At 46.4% G+C, this 21,202-nt stretch overlaps 1 protein-coding gene across 1 annotated transcript in view; it reads right to left on the minus strand.

Moving 5' to 3' along the window:
- Window positions 1-242: 242 nt before the first annotated feature.
- Window positions 243-21,202, minus strand: part of MMP25 (matrix metallopeptidase 25) — a 29,654-nt gene continuing 8,694 nt past the window's right edge. The window contains exons 2-10 of the mRNA XM_060255631.1: window positions 13,480-13,612; window positions 12,516-12,660; window positions 11,861-12,156; window positions 11,589-11,762; window positions 10,169-10,268; window positions 7,711-7,793; window positions 6,499-6,651; window positions 5,284-5,544; window positions 243-1,917 (exon numbers count right to left, since the gene is read on the minus strand). Coding sequence (XP_060111614.1) covers window positions 1,670-1,917; window positions 5,284-5,544; window positions 6,499-6,651; window positions 7,711-7,793; window positions 10,169-10,268; window positions 11,589-11,762; window positions 11,861-12,156; window positions 12,516-12,660; window positions 13,480-13,612 — 1,593 coding nt within the window. The 3' untranslated portion in view covers window positions 243-1,669. The remainder of the gene's footprint in view (window positions 1,918-5,283; window positions 5,545-6,498; window positions 6,652-7,710; window positions 7,794-10,168; window positions 10,269-11,588; window positions 11,763-11,860; window positions 12,157-12,515; window positions 12,661-13,479; window positions 13,613-21,202) is intronic.

Here is a 21,202-nt window from a genome sequence, read left to right on the forward strand (position 1 = left end):
AAGCACACACCCAGCAACATGGAAATAGATGCAGCAGGCAGGTCTGAAGCTGACTGCACCATCCTAGCCTGTCTGGGCAGGAAGGGACTTGGTTTACTGGTGGTGTAGCAGATTTGCACGCAGAAGCTCCATATTCAGTCCCTGGCGGATCCAGTAGCAAGGGCTAGGAAAGAGCACCCCATCGGCATGGACAATGCTGAGCTAGATAGACCAGTGGTCTGACTGGAATAAGAAGTCAAAAAGACAGTTTCCATTTGGCTTTTATTATAAAAACATCTGAGATCAATGCACTTCCTGCCCCTGGTGATGAATCACCTGAATTAACTGGCCCATCAAACTTCCTGTCTGCTCTTGGAATTGCGGCTCTGAAAGGGAGTTGAAGCCCCAGCCAAGATTCTCCAGGCACTGACTTGTATTTCATATAGAAACCTGGCTGCCCCCCAAATGAATTCACAGTACACTCTGATATATTCTATCTGAATATACACCTAGGAAATACCTTATTTTTATTTTCAAGTATACTTGGGTATTAGGAATGCCTTTTGGGATTCTCAGGCATATCAGTACCTGGGTCCCATACATTCCTGGGGCATTCATTTTAAGGCTGCCAGGCCTGTTATTTCCCTTTCAACAGGTTTCCTGGGCAACAGGAAGGCAGCTCATGGCAAGCTCCCCCAGTTGGCCCAGAAATGGAGGCTGATCACTGCTCATGGTCTTGTCTGGCCCAACAGAGCTGTGAGTCTGGCTGGCTCCTTCTCCTTCCCTCTCTCCTTTGTGGAGGCGGGGCCCTCTTCCGGGGCCACCTTTTTCTCCCAGTCAGCACCCCTGCTAGTAGGCTGGCCGGGGGCACCTTGTTCAAAGGGGATGTAGGATCAGACCCCTTGGTCCAATTCTCTTAAAACTTAGTAGTACTAGCACCCCTGCAATTTTGCTGTCATCTGGTTGAAAAACTGGGCACTGCCTCTCCCACCACATCCCCCCTAAGAAATGGAACCTGAGTGATTCTAGAATCCTGGAAAAACACAAACCTGAATCCTGAAATGGTATAGTGTATTTTTTTTCTCAGGTATACAACCCAAGTATCTGGGCAGGGGGGAAAGCAAGTGCCTTCCTAGGCAGCGTCTTTTTGGGGCAGGATAACTGGACCCCTCCCTGAAATCTTTATCTGTTTATAAGGAAAAGGGGGAGGGATGCATATTAAGCTTTCAGTCAATGATGCTGACAGGCTAAGGTGACCTCTAGGCTTCACCTTGCCTTGACATGACAGCCAGGAGGGGAAGAAGAGCAGCGGGCAGGAGGGCTGAACCAGGATGGGCTAGTTGGGCTGAGCAGGCTTCAGGAGCTGGAACTCAGCCTTGTGATGTAGGGAGTAATCAAAAACAAGGATCACCTCTGAGCATCTGCAGAGGACCCTTCTTTCCCCCTTCAGAAATCACAAACCCTTTTTGCCTGCCAGGGAGGCTGGTGCCCCGCCATCTTTCCCGACAGGAAACTAAGCAGTGGAGCCAAGGAAGGAAATGCCCAAAGGGTCGAAGTAGGTCACAGGTGAGATTCATGAGAGCACCATGAAAGGGGGGTGGGGATGTTCCCACGGGAATAACCCCCCCTTGCACCATTGGATCTCCTCCTCGAATAAGTAAAGTGCACTGTTTGGGTGGCTGGTGAAGGGTCAGCATAGAACCCAGATCAAAGCCAGGATCCAAGCCGAGAGGGGGGCCAGCTTCACGGCAGACCCTTGGCAGATGCACATCCCCTTGTCTCCCCCCACTCCGTGCCTGGGTGCTGGTGGAGCGGAAGTAGGGGGCCCCTGGCAATACATCCAGTCTCGGGAGGTGGAGCGGGGGTAGCCGGTGTCGGACTGCACGTTGCCTCCGGAAAACCCCCAGTATTGGGTGCCCTTGAAGAAATACGTGTTGCCTGCAAAAGAGGACAAAGTGGACTTGGGTTGGAAGAACAGATGTTGTGAGTGCAAAAGAAAACATCAGATTGCCTGTGGCCATCGGGGGGAGGGGACATCAGTCCCAGCAGAGCCACCACTGGGGAGACTTCTATACTTGACTATCTTCCATTCAAATACTTCGCACAAACTGGCATCAGGGAAACGGGGATGTTCCTTGCTTGGTGGCGGAAAGTGGCATCAATTTTCAGCTGTCTTAATAGCAACCCCATAGGGTTTGAAGGCAAGAAACAAACAGAGGTGGTTTGCTATTGCCTGCCCTTCTGCATAGCAACCCTGGGCTTCCTTGGTCGTCTCCCATCCAAGAACTATCCTGGATTGACCTTCTTAGTTTCTGGGATCTGATGAGATCAGGCTGATGACCCAATGTCATAATCTTAGGCCTAGTGTGGCCTACAGGCTCCAGAGAAGCCTGGGTAGGAGTAGCCACAAGGCCTACATCTCCCAGGATTCTTTCTGTCCCTCTGATTGGGTGAAAGCAGTTTTGGAGGGAAAACTTGCCTGGGGGTGGGACCTGGGAGGAAAGCATAACAAGGCCAAGCTACAGACAGGGTGGTTCTCTATGGAAAAGGCTGAGCTGGAGGCAGGTTGCAGCCAGAGAGGGATCCCTCATCCAAGCCCAAGGCAAGTGAGTGAGTTTGTTTGAAGTTAGAAGAAGGAAATGTTTAGGTAGTTGTGTCAGGGTTTTTGTTTCTTTGTACCAAGTTACTGTTTCTATAGTCACTGTTGCACTGAAAAGTTTTTCAACCCACTTATTGTTTTTGAGCATTTATATTAAACTTGTTTTTATTGTTAGATTGCCTGGGTCCTCACAGCTCTTTGGTCACGGATAGAAGGAGTTGCTAATAAGGAAAACGGGTGGACTAGGGTTGCCAAGTCCAATTCAAGAAATATCTGGGGACTTTGGGGGTGGAGCCAGGAGACTTTGGGGATGGAGCCAAGATCAAGGCTGTGACAAGCATAATTGAACTCCAAAGGGAGTTCTGGCCATCACATTTAAAGGGACGGCACACCTTTTCAATGCCTTCCTTCCATAGGAAACAATGAAGGATAGGGGCACCTTCTTTTGGGGCTCATAGAATTGGACCCCTGGTCCAATCTTTTTGAAACTTGGGGGGTATTTTGGGGAGAGGCACTAGATGCTATATTGAAAATTTGGTGCATCTACCCCAAAAAACAGCCCCCTCAGAGCCCCAGATACCCGCAGATCAATTCTCCATGATTTTCTATGGGAATAAATCTCCATAGGGAATAATAGAGTTCCCAGCAGACATTTCCCTCCCCTATCCCCACTTTCTGACGACCCTAAAGTGGGGGGAGGGCCTCCAAACCGGGGGATCCCCTGCCCCCACCTGGGGATTGGCAACCCTGGAGTGGATGGATGCACCTGGCCCTCCCATGCAGACCCTTACTAGTGGGGTGGCTGCCCTTCCTAGTGTTGCCAGATGTGGGTTGCCAAATATCTGGAAACTTTGGGGGTGGATCTGGGAGAGGGTGGAGTTTGGAGAGGGGAGGGACCTCAACATGGTACAATGCCATAGAGTCTGTCCTTCAAAGCAGCCATTTTTCTCCAGGGGAGCTGATTTCTGCCAGCTGGAGATCAGTTGGAAAATCAGATCTCCAGGCCCCACCTGGAGGCTGGCAACCCTAGTTCCTGCTGTGTGTCACCCTGTCATCCTGCTTTGCAATTAACAATTTCCCCCTTAAATAAAGATTTTTGCAGCAAATTTCCCTAAGTGAACATAATTTTTTCCTGTGACTGCTCATCAGAAGTCAGATTCCCCTCCCACTGTAGTTATTTCAGTTTGCAGTGCAAGACTTTTTGCTTGGGCTGGCTTTTAAGCTGAATGGCAGGCCTGTAGTGACTTTCCTAGTTACCTGTGGGGAGTCAGAATTCACTATAGATGATGGGGCACTGAAATTTTTGAAGAGGTTTTTAAAAAAAATTATTTCTGTGGATGTCAAGACCGGCCAATAAGAGAATCATAAGAACATAAGAGAAGCCATGTTGGATCAGGCCAATGGCCCATCCAGTCCAACACTCTGTGTCACACAGTGGCCAAAAAAAGTTATATATATATACACACACACTGAGGCTAATAGCCACTGATGGACCTCTGCTCCATATTTTTATCTAACCCCCTCTTGAAGCTGTCTATGCTTGTAGCCGCCACCACCTCCTGTGGCAGTGAATTCCACATGTTAACCCTTTGGGTGAAGAAGTACTTCCTTTTATCCGTTTTAACCTGACTGCTCAGCAATTTCATCGAATGCCCACGAGTTCTTGTATTGTGAGAAAGGGAGAAAAGTACTTCTTTCTCTACTTTCTCCATCCCATGCATTATCTTGTAAACCTCTATCATGTCACCCTGCAGTTGACGTTTCTCCAAGCTAAAGAGCCCCAAGCGTTTTAACCTTTCTTCATAGGGAAAGTGTTCCAACCCTTTAATCATTCTAGTTGCCCTTTTCTGGACTTTTTCCAATGCTATAATATTATTTTTGAGGTGCGGTGACCAGAATTGCACACAGTATTCCAAATGAGATTGCATCATCGATTTATACAGGGGCATTATGATACTGGCTGATTTGTTTTCAATTCCCTTCCTAATAATTCCCAGCATGGCGTTGGCCTTTTTTATTGCAATCGCACACTGTCTTGACATTTTCAGTGAGTTATTTACCACGACCCCAAGATCTCTCTCTTGGTCAGTCTCTGCCAGTTCACACCCCATCAACTTGTATTTGCAGCTGGGATTCTTGGCTCCAATGGGCATTACTTTGCACTTGGCCACATTGAACCTCATCTGCCACGTTGACGCCCACTCACTCAGCCTCAACAGATCCCTTTGGAGTTCCTCACAATCCTCTCTGGTTCTCACCACCCTGAACAATTTAGTGTCATCTGCAAACTTGGCCACTTCGCTGCTCACTCCCAACTACAAATCATTTATGAACAAGTTAAAGAGCATGGGACCCTTCTATCTTTTGAGGATTCATTTGCAAAGTGGAACAAAGTTTTGTCAGATTAGTATTTGCAACCAGGAGAGCTCAAAAATTCTCTTTGGATTTAATGGTAAGGATTCTGCATCACAGCCTGAGTCCTTCAGTGGATGCTTACAATATGTCAACGATGTGCAGTATAATTATGTCCCACCATTTTATAACTGTTTTATTTGTGGTTTTTAATATTGTAAGCCGCTTTGATCCATGAGGAAATGTGGGACATAAATGCTTAGATAAATAAATAAATAGACCATGTGCCCCAAAAGGGCAAAAAAAGTTTGTTTCAGACTCTCTGCTGGGAGAATGTTTCTTCCAAAACCTACCATCATTCCAGCGAGTGACATCATCCAGATCTGTGGGTACCCCTTCCCAAAGATTGACGGACTTGGGGTACCCTGGTTCCACATGTCCCATCTGATCATCATAGCGCCAGTACCGGTTCCCTTCTAAGAGGTACGTCTTGCCATTGTGAGGCCAGACAAACGCAGCCCCCACAATGGTGTTAGCAGGAAGACCAAGATCCGATACAGGACGGGGGTAGCCTGGATTGACCCGAGTCTCATGGAAGGCCCAGTAGTATGATCCTGAAAGGGCAGGGAAAGGAAGAATGCTGAGCAAAGAGGAGACAGCTGGCAGAAACCTTAGCAGGTTCATGTAAATGAATGCTGTCAAGTACATGACGCATTCTGAAAAAAGCTATTTTAACCTTCTCATTTCCCCCTACTACACATTTCCCCGAAGTGGGTGTGTTTTTTTTATAAATTGCTTTCTATATCTGAGTGCATTTGAGATGTTATACAAATTTTTAAAACTGATCTTAAAATAACAGAAGGCAAAATGCACACAAGAAGAACCTCTAACCCATCCCAAAAACCTCAACTAAAACTGTCAGCTGTCAATGATACAACAGCGAATGCATTAACACACCTAACGTTCAAGTCCATTTATTACATTTAAGAGCAGTCTGTCTCCGTGTGGGTATGTATAAAGTGCTTTCAAGTCACAGCTGATTTTATGGCAACCCCAGCATGGGGCTTTCAAGGCCAGTGAGAAGCAGAGGTGGCTTGACACTGCTTTCCTCTGCAGGGTCTTTCTTGGTGGTCTCCCATCCAAGTACTATTCAGGACTGACCCTGCTTAGCTTCCAAGATCTGACAGGATCGTGTTGTACCACGATAGTGTTGCTGCCTTCCCTCCCAAGAGCAATGAGAGAGCATAGGAAAAAAGAAAAAAGTTCTTCACAAGGCCTCCAAGCAGGCTAACTTGTGCATCCCTTGCTCTGCAGCTGGTTGCACTATATTGCGGTTGGCTGGACTGCATTGCAACTATCAGCCTTTTGCAGATGGGTTTTTTTTTAATGATTTAAGGGTGCCCAAATGCTTAGGGTTGCAAATAAATACATAAAAGCCAGAACACATGGCTTCCTCTCCCCCCACATCATTCACCACACCTCACCCTTTTTAAACATTAGGCTGTTCTGTCTTTCCAGAGAGGCCTCCAGTCCAATCCCATTGCACACTACCCCACTGCCACACTCACCAATAAAGAATACAATCTGGCTGTCATTGATGCGTTCGTACACTGCGTCAATGGCCTTGAAATCCTGTGGGAGACCGTTCCAGAACCTCAGCGTCTGCGCCGGCTCCAGAGAAACCAGGTTGCGGCTTGGCTGCATCCTCCAGAAGTGTTTTTCTTTGAAAGGTAGGGTGGTGCCGTCAATTAGGTCAGAAAACAAGCCTCTGCCCTGCCCCTTCCAAACCCACAACTTTCAAAAGAAACAGAATTTGAACAGAAAGAACGCCCCACCAAAGATGAGTAGCTGTCCCTGATCAGAGTTGTCATGTTGCACTAGGGAATGGAATGCAAGGCAGAAGATAGAAGAAGATGATACTGGATTTATAACCTGCCCTTCACTCTGAATCTCAGAGTGGCTTACAATCTCCTTCACCTCCCTCCCCTACAACAGGTACCCTGTGAGGTAGGTGGGGCTGAGAGAGCTCTCACAGAACTGCTGTTGAGCAGAACAGCCTTGAGAGAACTTGTGGCTGACCCAAGGTCACATCAGCAGGTGTATGTGTAGGAGTGGGGAATCAAACCTGGTTCTCCCAGATAAGAGTCCACACACTTAACCACTACACCAAATTGGCTCTGTACAAAAGATAATATAACCGGAGCTGACTAAGGAGTCTGCGTGCTCTTCACGTTGACAGGAATAGTGTTGTGCTGGACTTACCCTCTCCAGGTGAGAAGAACACCATTGGCCTGGGAGTTTGGCAAGATCCAGAAATCTATACCCACCCATCTCCAACCAACCTTCGTAAGCTGAAACTAATTCAAAGAGTTACACTGCCTTGCTGAGAGGCTGTAGCCCACTGGCAGAGCATTTGCTTGGCATGCAGAAGGTTCAAAATCTCTGGCATCTCCAGTTAAAAGAGTCTTAGGCAGCCAATACTGAGAAAGTCCTTTTGCCCTCTGAGGGGCAAGAGAGCCACTGCCAAAGTGGATGACCCTGAGGCAGTAAACCTCTGATCTGATTCCACATAAGGCAGCTTCCCATGCAGTGGCAGCACCAGAAAAATAAATAATGACATAAAATGGCCTGCAGTATAGAGAAGGAATGGGTAATAGAGTGTCCCCACTTGCCCACATCAAGCAAGGCTGGTTGGCTCAACTAGTAGGCTGACAACGGGCCATGAACCTTGAACTTCCTCTCCCCCTGCATGCCTACTATTCCAGAAAAAGCATTCTTACGCTTGAAGAAGAACATTTCCCCACGGATGTTGGCGATGGCGTCAAAATGAGCCTTGCAACGGTCAGGTGATCGCGGGTGTGTGCTGAAAGGAAGAGGAAAGACCGTTAAGGGCTTGTTTCAGTTTAGTAGGAAGCTGTGGAACCTCCATGTGGGTCCTCTAGCCCCATTAGGGTCAGCAGGAAACTCTTGAGGTTCCCCCCAGGAAAGTTTAGTTTTCCAGCCCTCCTTAGGTCACTAACATACTCCACAGAGCACAAAGAGGGATGCAATCGCCTCGGTTTGGAAACAGCAAAATCCTCCATCAAGGCAGGCATGGTGGCTAAAGCTGTGGGACTACTTTGTCTTAGATAAACTCACTCATGATTTAGATCCTCGTAACACCTCCCAATCTGCTTCTCTGGACTTTGTGTGTAAATGGCGTCCCTTTATTGACAAGGTCTCAAAGGACAGCAAAAATCCTAATGACCCATATCATGCTATACTGATGTCATGTCAACTGTTGTTGTAACCTGTATTTTAATAACTAACTCTGTTTATATCCATCTTCCCGCTGTATATGGGTACATACTACACATCTGCCGATGCATTTTCATACTTGTATCTTGAACTTTATATTAATAAAGCTTTTTATTATTTAAAAAAACAAAAAACAAACAAAGAGGGAATGAAGGTAAGAAAGCAGTTTCCTCATGTCCAGTGCCCTCATAGCTTGGCTGAAATTTGAGCCTTAGAGACCAACGTTCACCACTGTAACCATTGATCGACGTTGGCCATCATTATGCAGTTCTGATAAAATCAGGCTAGTGGAACTGAAGAGACTTCATAACTTTTCTGAATCACTCACAGTCATCATAGTCTAGGGTTGCCAACCTTCAGGTGGTATCTGGAGAACTCCTGGGATTACAACTGATCTCCAGTTGACAGGATCAGTTCATGTGGATCAAATGGTCACTTTAAAAGGTGGACTCTATGGCATTTTACCCCGTTGAAGACCCTCCCCTTCCCAAGCACCACCCTCAGTAGGGTTACCAGGTCCAGGTTGGGAATACCTGGAGATTTTGAGGTTGGAGCCTGAGGAGGGCGGGGCTTGGGAAGGGGAGGGACTCCAGTGCTACAGAATCCACCTTCCATAGTGGCCATTTTCTCCAGATGAACTGATCTCTGTCTCCTCGAGATCAGTGGTAATTGTGGGAGATTTCCAGCCACCACCTGGAGGCTGGTAACCCTACTCCTCAGGCTTCCACCCCAAAAATCTCCAGTTATTTGCCAACCTAGCTGGCAACTCTACTGTCTACTTACTTTCTATGACTCCACCTTCCTACCTGTAGCCGTTCATCTTCTATTGGTTGCAGTGGGAAAGAGCTTTTTTTGTAGAAAAAGCCCAGCAGGAACTCATTTGCATGTCAGGCCACACCCCCTGGCATCAAGCCAACCAGAACTGCATTCCTGTGCAGTCCTGCTAAAAAAAAAAGCCCTGAACTGGGGTATATAAAAGGGGTACAGAGTGTGTTCAGACCATCAGAAGGAGGTTCTGTTGTCCATTCCCATTCCATATTCCTTTTCTGTTGGACCCTGCTGTGCCTCTACATAATTCATCTGGCTGTAGAGTGTGTTCCACATTCCTGCTTTAAGCTGATTTGGCAGAAGGAACAAATTAAATGCTAAGCTGTGTCAAGTTTGAGAGGCCCTGTAGCACTATCAGCCCTCACCTGAGCAACCCAGCCTAGCCTGATCTGAGTCAGATGTCAGAAGCCAAGCAAGGTTGACCCAGGTCAGTATTTGGATGGGAGACCATCAAGGAAGTCCAGGGTTGCTAAACAGAGGCAGGCAATGGGAAGCCACCTCTGTTTGACTCTTGTGTTGAAAACCCTACACAATCACTGTAGCCCTCCCAATACTTTTGTTTGCATGTGATTTTTAGGGTTTTGTTACAGTGCAGAGACCCTACCTCCTCATAATCTGAGGCTCCAAAATGTAGTTTTGTGCATCAATCCAGCTCTGCTTAACTGGATGCTCTGATCCTGGGCTCAGATCTCACCAGTTTACTATTGATTTTGCTTTCTTAGTTTGGAATGGTCTTGTCTGGATCTTGCTCCAATTTTGGCTCAGTGTCTAGCATGATGACAAGCACCAAGGGAGGGAAGAAGAAGAACTGCAGATTTATACCCCGCCCTTCTCTTTGAATCAGAGACTCAGCGACTTACAATCTCCTATAACTTCTCCCCCTGCAACAGACACACGGTGAGGTGGGTGGGGCTGAGAGAGCTCTTACAGCAGCTGCCTTTCAAGGACAACTCCTGCGATAAGCTATGGCTGACCCAAGGCCATTCCAGCAGGTGCAAGTGGAGGAGTGGGGAATCAAACCCGGTTCTCCCAGATAAGAGTCCATGCACTTAACCACTACACCAAACTAGAGTTAAGAAGATTATCATCTGATATAGGGAAGGCCACACTCACTGTTGTGTTGGCTGGTATGGCGGTAGGTCAGGGATGGGGGGCACTGTAGGAACCGGTAATGCTGGGCTGTCATCTGGATGGGAACCAGGGTGGCGCTTGCCTGCAGGGAAGGAGCGTGTTAAAAGACAAAGTGCAGACCAGTCTGACCCAAACCCAAAGTAAATAAAGATAGCATTTTTTATGACTGCGTGGAAGACCAAAAAAACCAGGAGACAAAGAGATTCTCTTTTGTGGGGCAATTTATTTTTTTTGCTTCCGATTCTGTGACAGGAAGAGCTTTGAAAGCTGAAGACAGAAATAGTAAACAAATGAAATAATGAAAAAAAGTAGAAAACAGATGGAGGAAAAAGAGGAAGACACTAAGGGAGATGACAAACTACTCAGACGTACTTGCTCTTTACAACGCTCTGATGTGTTTTAAAACAACATGCGAGTTACTAGGGGGCCAATTCCCCTTGCCTTTGAAACCCATTGAGCTGCCTCCTTTTTAGTTGTTCTTCAAGTGATCTTATATTTTAGCTAACTGCAGTTTATTGTGTTGTGCATAGGTTACCAACCTCCAGGTGGGGCCTAGAGACCTCCTGGAGTTATAACTGCTCTCCAGGAGATGGAGATCAGTTCCCCTGGAGAAAATGGTTGATTTGATATGGCAGTGTACTGTGCCTTCCCCAGGCTTCACCCCCCAAATCTCCAAGGATTACTCAACTCAGAGTTGGCAACTGTCACTGTGTACAGTTCACTGGTTGACAACTGATAGGGCTGTTTTATTTGATTAAAGAAAGGGAAGAGAAACAAGGCTGCAAATGAGGTAGGGTTACCAGCTTCCAGGTGAGGCCTGGGATTCTCCCGCTTTGATAACTGATCTTCAGCTGGCAGAGATCAGCTCCACTGGAGAAAATGGCTACTTTGAAGGGTGCACTCTGTGGCACTATACCATGCTGAGGCTCTTCCCCTCCCCTCCCCAAACCCTGCCCTCTCCTGACTCCACCCCCAAAGTCTTTAGTTATTTTCCAACACAGACCTTGTAACTCTAAAAGAAGAAGAAGAATTGCAGATTTATACCCCACCCTTCTCTGAATTCAGAGACTCAGAGCGGCTTACAGTCTCCTTTATCGTCTTCCCCCACAACAGACACCCTGTGAGGTGGGTGGGGCTGAGAAGGCTCTCACAGCAGCTGCGCTTTCAAGGACAACCTCTGCAAGAGCTATGGTTGACCCAAGGCCATTCCAGCAGGTGCAAGTGGAGGAGTGGGAAATCAAACCTGGTTCTCCCAGATAAGAGTCTGCACACTTAACCACTACACCAAACTGGCTCTAAAATGAGGGAAGGAGAAAAGAACACTAAATCAGAAAGAAAGAAGGAAGGTGTTGCTGACAGCTACCAAAGGGCCTACTTTCCTGAGAGCATGTGAACTACTCACCATACATTTGTTCAATCCCCATGACGTCGTCTAGAGGGAGCTGATACTTGTGGGGCAGTCCAACAGGGCCCTGATAATAAGGGATCATGATGGACTCCTTGGCCGAAGAGTGAGCCAGCCCCAGAGCGTGACCAAACTCATGCACTGCTACAGCAAAGAGATCTGTGCCCCTACCTAACAGCAGGAGAGAAAGGGGGAAATTTTACCTGTGAGAACTTTCTTCCCTACGCCCCCTACGTTCCCCCAGAGAAGGTCTGTAGTTCTGAGCAAACCTGGTGCTATGTTCTCTGGGTCATAGATCCATGTCTCTTCATCATCAAAATGGGTATCACCAGAAATAGGGTGTTCACCAGGGAAAAAGGCATGGGCCAAGGTGCCTCCAGGTCCATCAAAGGGGTACCCATCGTCATGGTAGGAGCGGCTGAAGTCCACCAGAATGTCAGCATCTTCAGAGTGCACCTCCCGAAAAGTCAATGCTGAGGTGTTGCTCCAGGCCCGGAAGGCATAGAAGAGAAGGTTCCGGATGTGATCGTGTGGCAAGTTGGAGGAGAGGGGGAAAGAACGAATGCTGCAGTGGGAAAACAAAATGAAGTAACAGAAATGAAGGGTATTCGTATTGTAAAAGAACCTTTTGACATGGTGAAGATTAATAAGATCAGAAATGTGACAGAATGGGAACAGTCAGTTACAGTAAAGAAAATGGGAATTCGAGTAAGATAGAAAATAAAAGGCTGAGAAAACTCAGTGCAATGAGGTGAATATAAACCACAGGAGGACACAATGACAGGAAATTAAATATTCAAAAAGCTGATGTTAGGAAAGCTGAAAGATTGGGAAACATAGAGAAACAAGAAAGCTCATGGCTTTATCTTCCTGAACTTTACTTGCTGGATGAAGGGGGTGGAATCGTGGATGGGGTTGACTTACCGCCATGTCAGATCCTTCTTTTTCCAGATGGTGTCACTGAGAGCATAACGTCTCCTCCTGCGCCGGCGACGCATCAACTCAGAAGTCCCAATGATGTCCGGAAGGGAGCAACGGGGCCGGTTCATCATCTCCAATGTATGTGAATCTGCAAAGGAGATAAAACTCAGAGACTGTTCTGGGTAGCTGAACTTCCAAACCATTCCCTACTTTGTCTTTTTCCCAGACATAGGCAGATGAACCACTGTTTCTTGTGAAGTAGGGACTTTTGAGGATATATTTAGTTGACAAACAAGAGGCTAACACCTTGCCTGGACACAATGTGGCTTGGCCCAGCAACTTTCTTGACTCCTCATCCCTAGTACAGACTGGTGTTGCTTACTTAGGCCCATTCCACAGATTATAGTTTTTATGGGTGATGTCATGACCACTTCTGGCAACCTCTCTACAGGAGACGAGACTTATGCAGATGTAGGTCAGGAGGGACCAGCCTTAGGACTCCCACCTGCACCAAACCCATCTGATGGCCAATCCAATCCAAGAGAAGAAAAAATTAAAGTACACCAAGAGATAAGGGCCAAGAATTTAACTCAGTTCCCAGTGGTGCAAAGGGCCATCAAGTTGCAGCTTATGGTGACCTCCATAGGTTTTTCAAGACAAGAGAAGAACAGGTGGTTTTCTATCACTTGCCTCTGCATAGCAACCCTGGACTTCCTTGGTGGTCTCCCACCCACATGCTAACTGGGGCTGACTCAGCTCAGGCCTTAGAGCCAGCAATTTGAAACTCTTAAACAGGAAGCCCCTTTCTTCGTTATTATTGCTTCACAAATATCCAAAGTTGAAGTCTGACACAGGAGACTTTCTAGAAAAATTGTGATTTTAGTGTATGTGTTACTAAACTCAAATACCTAACCCTCCCTTCCATCAGAGAACAAAAATATCTGGATATTCCTTCTGATGAGCATACCCAGCTTCCCCGTCATGGGTAGTCCTGCAAATCTTTGCATTGTTCTGACAGCATCTGCCAGTTCTTCATGTGTCTGAAGACGGGCGGCCATGGGGTCTGGCTGGGGAAGGTAGCCATAGCGAGTCAGCCATTCCTGTCAGAACATAAGCATTGGTGGATTTATTAGTGAGAAGATGGGCTCATACCAGGCTTTTCTTGTAGAAAAAGCCCAGCAGAAACTCATTTGCATATTAGGTCACACCCCCTGACATTACCATTGTTTCACAAGGCTTTTGTAGAAAAAACCCAGCAGGGACTCATTTGCATATTAGGCCACACCCCCTCATGCCATGCCAGCCAGAACTGTGTTCCTATGCGTTCCTGCTCAAAAAAAAAACCCCTTGGCATACACACCAACAAGGGATCAGTGCTTCAACAGTCATGGACTAAGGAGAAATTCAAGAGATGCCACTTTCCTCAGTATGGAAATGGGGACAATTTAACCTCATTAAATTTCTGCCTGTCATGAAACTTTTCAAGGGGCCTTTAAATGTTCATAGCAAGTATTATGCACCTAGTAGTGCATGGGTCCACAAACTGGTGCCTGTACAGGCCATGGAGCCTGGCAACAGCAAGTGTTTTTACTAAGTGGGTGGGGCCAGTTGGAGCTCTTGTTCAGCATGGTTTCTGATTTGTCACTGGAAATCGGATTGGCTATGCAAATTAAAATAACATTGTTTCAGTGGCTGCTGCCATGTCTGTGTTTGTTTTTTATTATCGCACAACTTTTTCCCAGTGTATTTTTTAATTATCCATCTTCTTCCCTTCACTTGGGCTTCCACTGTGTTTGTGGCTCCATGTCCTGTGGCAGCCATTTTGTGGTTGTGCCCTGTGCCAGAATTCCAAATGTGTCCAAAGGCTAGGGCTGCCAACTTCCAGGTGGGGCCTCAAGATCTCCTGGAATTACAGCCAGTCACCAGGCAACAGAGATCAGTTACCCTGGAGAACATGGCAGGCTGAAGTTGGTTCCTTATTCTGTATTCATTCCTCATTTGTGACTTATTCATAAATTCAACCAAAAACACTGAGGAGACATTGAAAGCTCTGAACCCCAAAATAAGTTCTGGACCACCATGTATCATACAACCCCAACATTCAGGGGACTCTCCCCTTCTAGGGGACAGGTGCTGTTTCCCTGTCCAAGGCATGGTTCTTGTGCCAGTGGCTCCAAAGTGTAGTGTTTTGGGTTGAATTTATGAATAAATCACAAATGAGGAATGAATAGGGAATATGGAACCAACTTCAGCCTCCTGGAGAACATGAGAGTTTTGGCAGGTGGACTATGGCATTACATCCTGTGGAGGTCCTTCTTCTCCCCAGACTCCACCCCCGGATCTCCAGGTATTTCCCAACTCAGAGCTGGCAACCCTAGGGTCAAAAAGCTTGGTGACCCCTGCAGTAGTGCTTCTTGACCACGTGTGTCTTGCCATGCTGTGTTAAATGATACTGTGGAGAATGATGAAAGAAGAAGCTTTAAGCGCTGCAGTTTCTGAGTGATGGAAGAGGCAGGAGCAGACCCCACCCTCATCTATCCCTTGATGGTCCCACCTCACCATGTCTTGTATTTAGCCATACTTCATATGCAGGGCCACAAATTGACATACATCATTTTTGTAATCACAGCCAAACAGCAGAGAAAGCATGGATGTGTGCCTGTAGAGGGGAATGCTTCTAATTTATTTGTTGGTCTCCCCCAGCCTTTTCATAAGGAGGGGATTGCCAGCTTGCCTTTCAAGTTCTGTGAATTGTTCAGTTATTTTCCGGTAATGTGTGAGGGAAAAAGGAACATGAGGATGTGACTGAGCCAAAAGAGGGTCCTTTGTGAAGGCTGAAAAAAAAAATAGCTCTAAAAAGCAAAAACTCTTGAGGGTTGGTTTCCATATTAGTACAACCACACACGCAAGTAAGGTTTTCTCACAAAAACCGCAAAACAGAGGAGGTGTGAAGTACTAGGCTGGCAAGTATGGCAAATACAACGAAAAGCCACAAAAGTAGGAAGCAGAGCTCAACATCATTTGCTTTCTGAGAGAATGTCTAAACATTACACAGGCAATGAAATGTTGCCAGAGAACGTAGTCACAGCATAGTCACATAGAAGCAATTTGGAGGCAAAGCTGCAGAAATTCTTATGACATTTATTTATTTAAAACATTTGCCTCCTGTGCTCTTCATTTGTAATTCCTTCATTTGTCATTCCTTTTTTCCCCCTGGGGGAATGTGGTGGAATGGAGTTCTGGAACCTCTTTGTGGAAACAAAATTAAAAAAAAAATACCAGAAGGAGACAAAGAAGTCCCAGATTAATACAATAAAAACTCCCCAAAATATCCACACAGAACAACGCAACAAGCAAGAAAAACAGCAGCAAGAAAAAGTTAAAACTGCTTGACTCTTGATAGAACAAAGAGCAGAAAAATAGTTTTCCAGTGCAATCCTAAGCAGAGTTACACTTTTCTAAGGCTTCAGTGGATTTATGAGGGTATAACTGTGTTTAGGATTGCACTGTTAGTGTTCAAAAAGCAAAATCAGCATTAAAAATCCGAGTGCAAAACAGGATGTAGAATAAATAAAAAGAGAAAGTAGTCCGGCTTCGTGGAAGAGCCTCTTAGATTGGGGAAGTGGCAGGAGGAAGGGACTACCGTTGACGGAAGAGATATGTGGAATCCAACTTCTGCCACCCATACAACCCCCAACCCCAACTGCGTGAAAAGAAAAGTCTTTTTTTTCTGCCACAATTTTTAATAAAAAACCAAAAACAGCACTTTTCCAGTAGGGGCAGACCAGCCCTTGAATTTATTGGGAAAGTTCCTGGTGGGCCAGGAGACCATTGGCAGTCTAGAGCAGGGGTCCTCAAACTATGGCCCGCGGGCCAGATGCGGCCCGCTGAGCATGTTTATACGGCCCTCCAGGTTATGGCAAAATCAGACCAGAAGTGATGTTCGACCTAAACTCGCGTTAGCAACGCATACTTCCGGCACTGGGCTGAGGCGGCGGAGACAGAGTGTGAGGTGATACCGAGGTGAGGTGAGTTCCCAGGCCGGGGTGTGTGGTGTGGGGAAGGGAGAGAGATGCAGAAGACGGAGAACTGACAGCCCGTGGCCTTGTACAGTAACGGCAGTCCGGCCCTCCAACAGTCTGAGGGACAGTGAACTGGCCCCCTATTTAAAAAGTTTGAGGACCCCTGGTCTAGAGCAAGCAGAAGGTAGCAGTGCCACAAGAGGTCACGTGGCTTGAAACTGGGCTGTGGTCAGGGCTTTTTTCCCCCTGGGGGAATGTGGTGGAATGGAATTCTGGAAACTCTTTAAACAAAATTTAAAAAAAAAATTAAGTTCATGAGGAGCACCCTTCATTTCCTTCTTGAGAGTTCCTGCACCTGTTTTTCCAGAAGAAAATGCCTGGATGTGGTGATGTTGACAGCGGGTGTAGAGACCCCACACCAGTGTCTGTGTTGTCTCAGCCTAGGTCTAGTAGTACAGGGCCTATTTGCTCCGGGGCTGTTTTAACAGCTTGATCCAGTCATTTCCTGGCACTGATATGGGATGGGGAGTGGGTAGGGTTGCCAGATCCAGGTAAGAAAACTCCTAGAGATTTGGAGGTGTGTGGGGTGGACAGGGACCTCAGTGGGGTACAACGCCATACAGTCTAACCTCCAGTGCATCTGTTTTCTCCAGGGGAACTGATCTCTGAATTCTGGAGATGTGTTGTAATTCCAGGGGATCCCCAGGTCCCACCAGGAGGCTGGCATCCCTAGGGAGAAGACTAGGGAGAATTAGGTTCAGCCATAAAACTCCCTGGACACACACAAACCAGTCACACTGTCTCTTAGCCATCTACTCTGTGGGACGCTGTGAGGAATTTTCCAGTGAAGATAGTGTGGCATAAAAATATAACAAATTGTGTCTTCGAAGTTTACAAAATGTGTTGGGAAGTGGCAGGGTAGTTATTTTTCTTTTCTGGATTGCTGAAGTTTTCAATTGGTGTCAACAGGCTCTATGTAACCATCTCATGCCACAACGTGATCTGTTAACACGCCCCCCCCCCTTCCGTGTAAGTTCTGTACTTTTTTGCAGCAATCTGATTGAGAGCTCCCATCTAGACCCTGGCTATTGTGTTTCATCTGCTATTATCTTGTGCGTGACTGAGATTTGTACATGGGATGTTGGCACTATTGAAAACATTATTTGTGCATTTCATATTGTGACTTATCCCTGATGTGTTACAGCAGCCATGCGGAAGTTGGCTGAAATTATTTCTGTAGGTCATCCTGTCAGGGCAATCGCTTGCTGCCTGGTTGTTCTACTTCCTGTGGGAAAGTTTCCACGCCACTAGCTATGGTTGTCAACGTCCAGATTTTTTGGGGGGGGGGGCACTGGCAATCTCCTAGAATTACAATTAATCTCTGGACAACAGAGACTTGTTCCACTGAGAAGATGGCTGCTTTGGAGGGTGGACTCAATGGCAGAAGAAGAAGAGGAGGAGGATTTCTACCCTGCTCTTCACTTGGAGTCTCAGAGCAGCTTTCAATCTCCTTCCCTTCCTCTCCCCACAACAGGCACCCTTGTGAGGTAGGTGGGGCTGAGAGAGCTCTCAGAGAACTGCTCTTGAGAGAACAGCTGTGAGAGAACTGTGACTGACCCAAGGTCACCCAGCAGCTGCATGTGGAAAGTGGGGGATCAAACCTGGTTCTCCCAGATAAGAGTCTGTGCACTTAACCACTACAAAGTGGCTCTCTGCTGAGGTCCCTCCTCTCCCCAAAACCTGTACAACCAGAGGGTCCACCCCCAAATCTCCAGGCATTTCCCAACCCAGAGTTGACGACCCCACCACCAATATGACTGCCAGAAATGTCCAGAAGAAGAAACTTCCAAACTCTCCAGATGCCACAATATATTGTAGGGTTGCCAACCCTCAGGTTGGGCCTGGAGATCTCTCAGAATTACAACTGATCTCCCATCTATAGAGATCATTTCCCCTGGAGGAAACAGCAGCTCTGAAGAGTGGATTCTGTGGCACTAATGAGGTCCCTCCTTTACCCAAACCCCATTTCTCCCCCAGGCCACATGCTTAAATCACAAGGAATTTCCCAACCCAGGGTTTACAACGCTGTTTACAAGGTAGGGTGGACACACGTTCTGGCTACAGCATACTAAATACTGTTTACAGTAGCTTCCATGCAAGAACCATAACATGCACACTGGGGATTCAGCAATACTACAAAGGAAAAAATACTCAAGATAAAGACCACCAGCGTGTATTGGTTAAGAGCTGGACTCGGATTGTTGTAAAGATAAGACAGAAGAGAGGAAAATGATGTCAGCTGCTTGGGGAGAAGGGTGGAATATAAATCAAGTAAGTAAAATCTGCCAAGAAGAATCTGAGGCCTGGTTGCTACAGGAAATGAGGTGGCACAGTCTGAGGTGGTAGAATGGACCACAATGCTTCAGATTGCAGGTGGTAGATTGCTGATTGTGGATGTTTCTTCCTTTCTGTTTGCAAAGAGTTGTTTTTTTTTTTTAAATATAGGGTAACATTTCAAAATGTGATCTTCCACCCATAGTCTGAAGTGGTACTGCCTATTCTGTCTCAGCATTCTACCACCTCATTCCCCTTGCACAAGTGAGGTGGCAAAATGAATGCTTCCATTTCAGGCTACAGGTGAAAAAAGTCACAGGCTCCACCATATTTTTTTTCTAATCAAACTTGCACATAAACACACTAGAGAGACCAGTTCTAGCCTAGCCCTTTGAACATTGTACCACATTTCCACTTATAGTCAATTACTAATGTTGGGGAATTTTGAAAAATATAATCCCTTACCCACAATCTGATATGGTTCATTCTGCCACCTCAGCTATCTGCCACTTCATTTGTGCTGCCTGCATAGACGAAGGCCTATTATACAAGGGTGTTTCCCCTTGCTTTCACCATACATGTCTGCCGGGTTTTCTTTTTCATTCTGCATTTTTCCTTGCTTTCACTGTGCATGTTTGTCAGGTTTTATTTTTTGTTCCGCATTGATTTTTCTGCCTTCAGCATACAGTTTGCTCTCCAGTTACTGTTTCTCTGGGTTTTCAGAGAGTGGCTTTATGGTGGTGTCCCCCTCTTGCTTTGCTTTTAAGCTGATGGTAATTCAAAAACATACAGATTCTCTTGGATTCCCTCCAGCCTTTTCCCCACCTCTTGGAGGCCATTCCATCACCCACACTGAGGTTGTTCCTCTAAGTCTGCACCTTCTACCATCCTCTCCCCCTTCATTGGTGTACAAGCTCCATTATTGCTTCGGTTTTCCATCTTTTAATTTTTTTAACAAGTGGGTTGAGTCTAGTGATATGAGTTTTATTGCTTGTCTTGGAATTGCTGGAGGATGTAATTTTCATCCTCCATATCCTGGCCCTGGGCCTTCACCTGCTTTGCTAACAAACACACCTGCCCACACTCTGAAACCCCCCCTGCTGCTCAACCACCTGGGCCAAGCAGAAGCCTGGCCTGAGGGTGGGCCACTACCAAGTCTCCAGAGTCCTGCTGCAGGGCTGGTGAGAGGGACAGGTTTGGGCGGTCATTTGCATGCTGGGTGGGGGAGTGCCACCAGCACAAGACACAACCAGCTGCTTCCTTGCTCCCTTCCTCCGTGGTGCACCCACTGCTGCCTCTATGGTCACATGTTTGGCATCTCCTCCTAGTGGCATGCATCTTTTAACTGCACACATACACTACTTCTAGCCAAACTTTTAAAACATTCCCTGCCAATGCTTTTTTTTTTCTCCAGCGATCCAAGAGTAGCAATAAACTCATATCGCTAGACTCAACCCACTTGTTAAAAAACTCAAAAATTTAAAAGATGAAAAACCTAAGCAATAGTGGAGCTTGTATACCACTGGGGTGGGGGAGAACCACTAACCTTCGACTAAGATGGCTACTCAAGAGTAAATACAGCTTGAAGAATCTTCTGTTTCAAAAAACATGCCCAGTGTGAAACTGACCAATAACTGACCAATGTCAAACCACACCACACAAAATGAGAGAAAGCGAGAGGGAATTTCAGCTCCATTATACCATCCAGGTTTTTTCATTAAGAACATAAGAGAAGCCATGTTAGAACAGGCCAATGGCCCATCCAGTCCAACACTGTGTCACACAGTGGCAAAAAAAAAATTATATATATATATACACACACACACATATACACACTGTGGCTAATAGCCACTGATGGACCTCTGCTCCATATTTTTATCTAACCCCCTCTTGAAGGTGGCTATGCTTGTGGCCACCACCACTTCCTGTGGCAGTGAATTCCACATGTTAATCACCCTTTGGGTGAAGAAGTACTTCCTTTTATCCGTTTTAACCTGTCTGCTCAGAAATTTCATCGAATGCCCACGAGTTCTTGTATTGTGAGAAAGGGAGAAAAGTACTTCTTTCTCTACTTTCTCCATCCCATGTATTATCTTTTAAATCTCTATCTTGTCACCCCGCAGTCGACGTTTCTCCAAGCTAAAGAGCCCCAAGCGTTTCAACCTTTCTTCATAGGGAAAGTGTTCCAGCCCTTTAATCATTCTAGTTGCCCTTTTCTGGACTTTCTCCAATGCTATAATATCCTTTTTGAGGTGCGGCGACCAGAACTGCACACAGTACTCCAAATGAGACCGCACCATCGATTTATACAGGGGCATTATGATACTGGCTGAT

The sequence above is a fragment of the Heteronotia binoei genome, chromosome 15, assembly GCF_032191835.1.
Source record: "Heteronotia binoei isolate CCM8104 ecotype False Entrance Well chromosome 15, APGP_CSIRO_Hbin_v1, whole genome shotgun sequence".
NCBI classification, from domain to species: domain Eukaryota; kingdom Metazoa; phylum Chordata; class Lepidosauria; order Squamata; family Gekkonidae; genus Heteronotia; species Heteronotia binoei.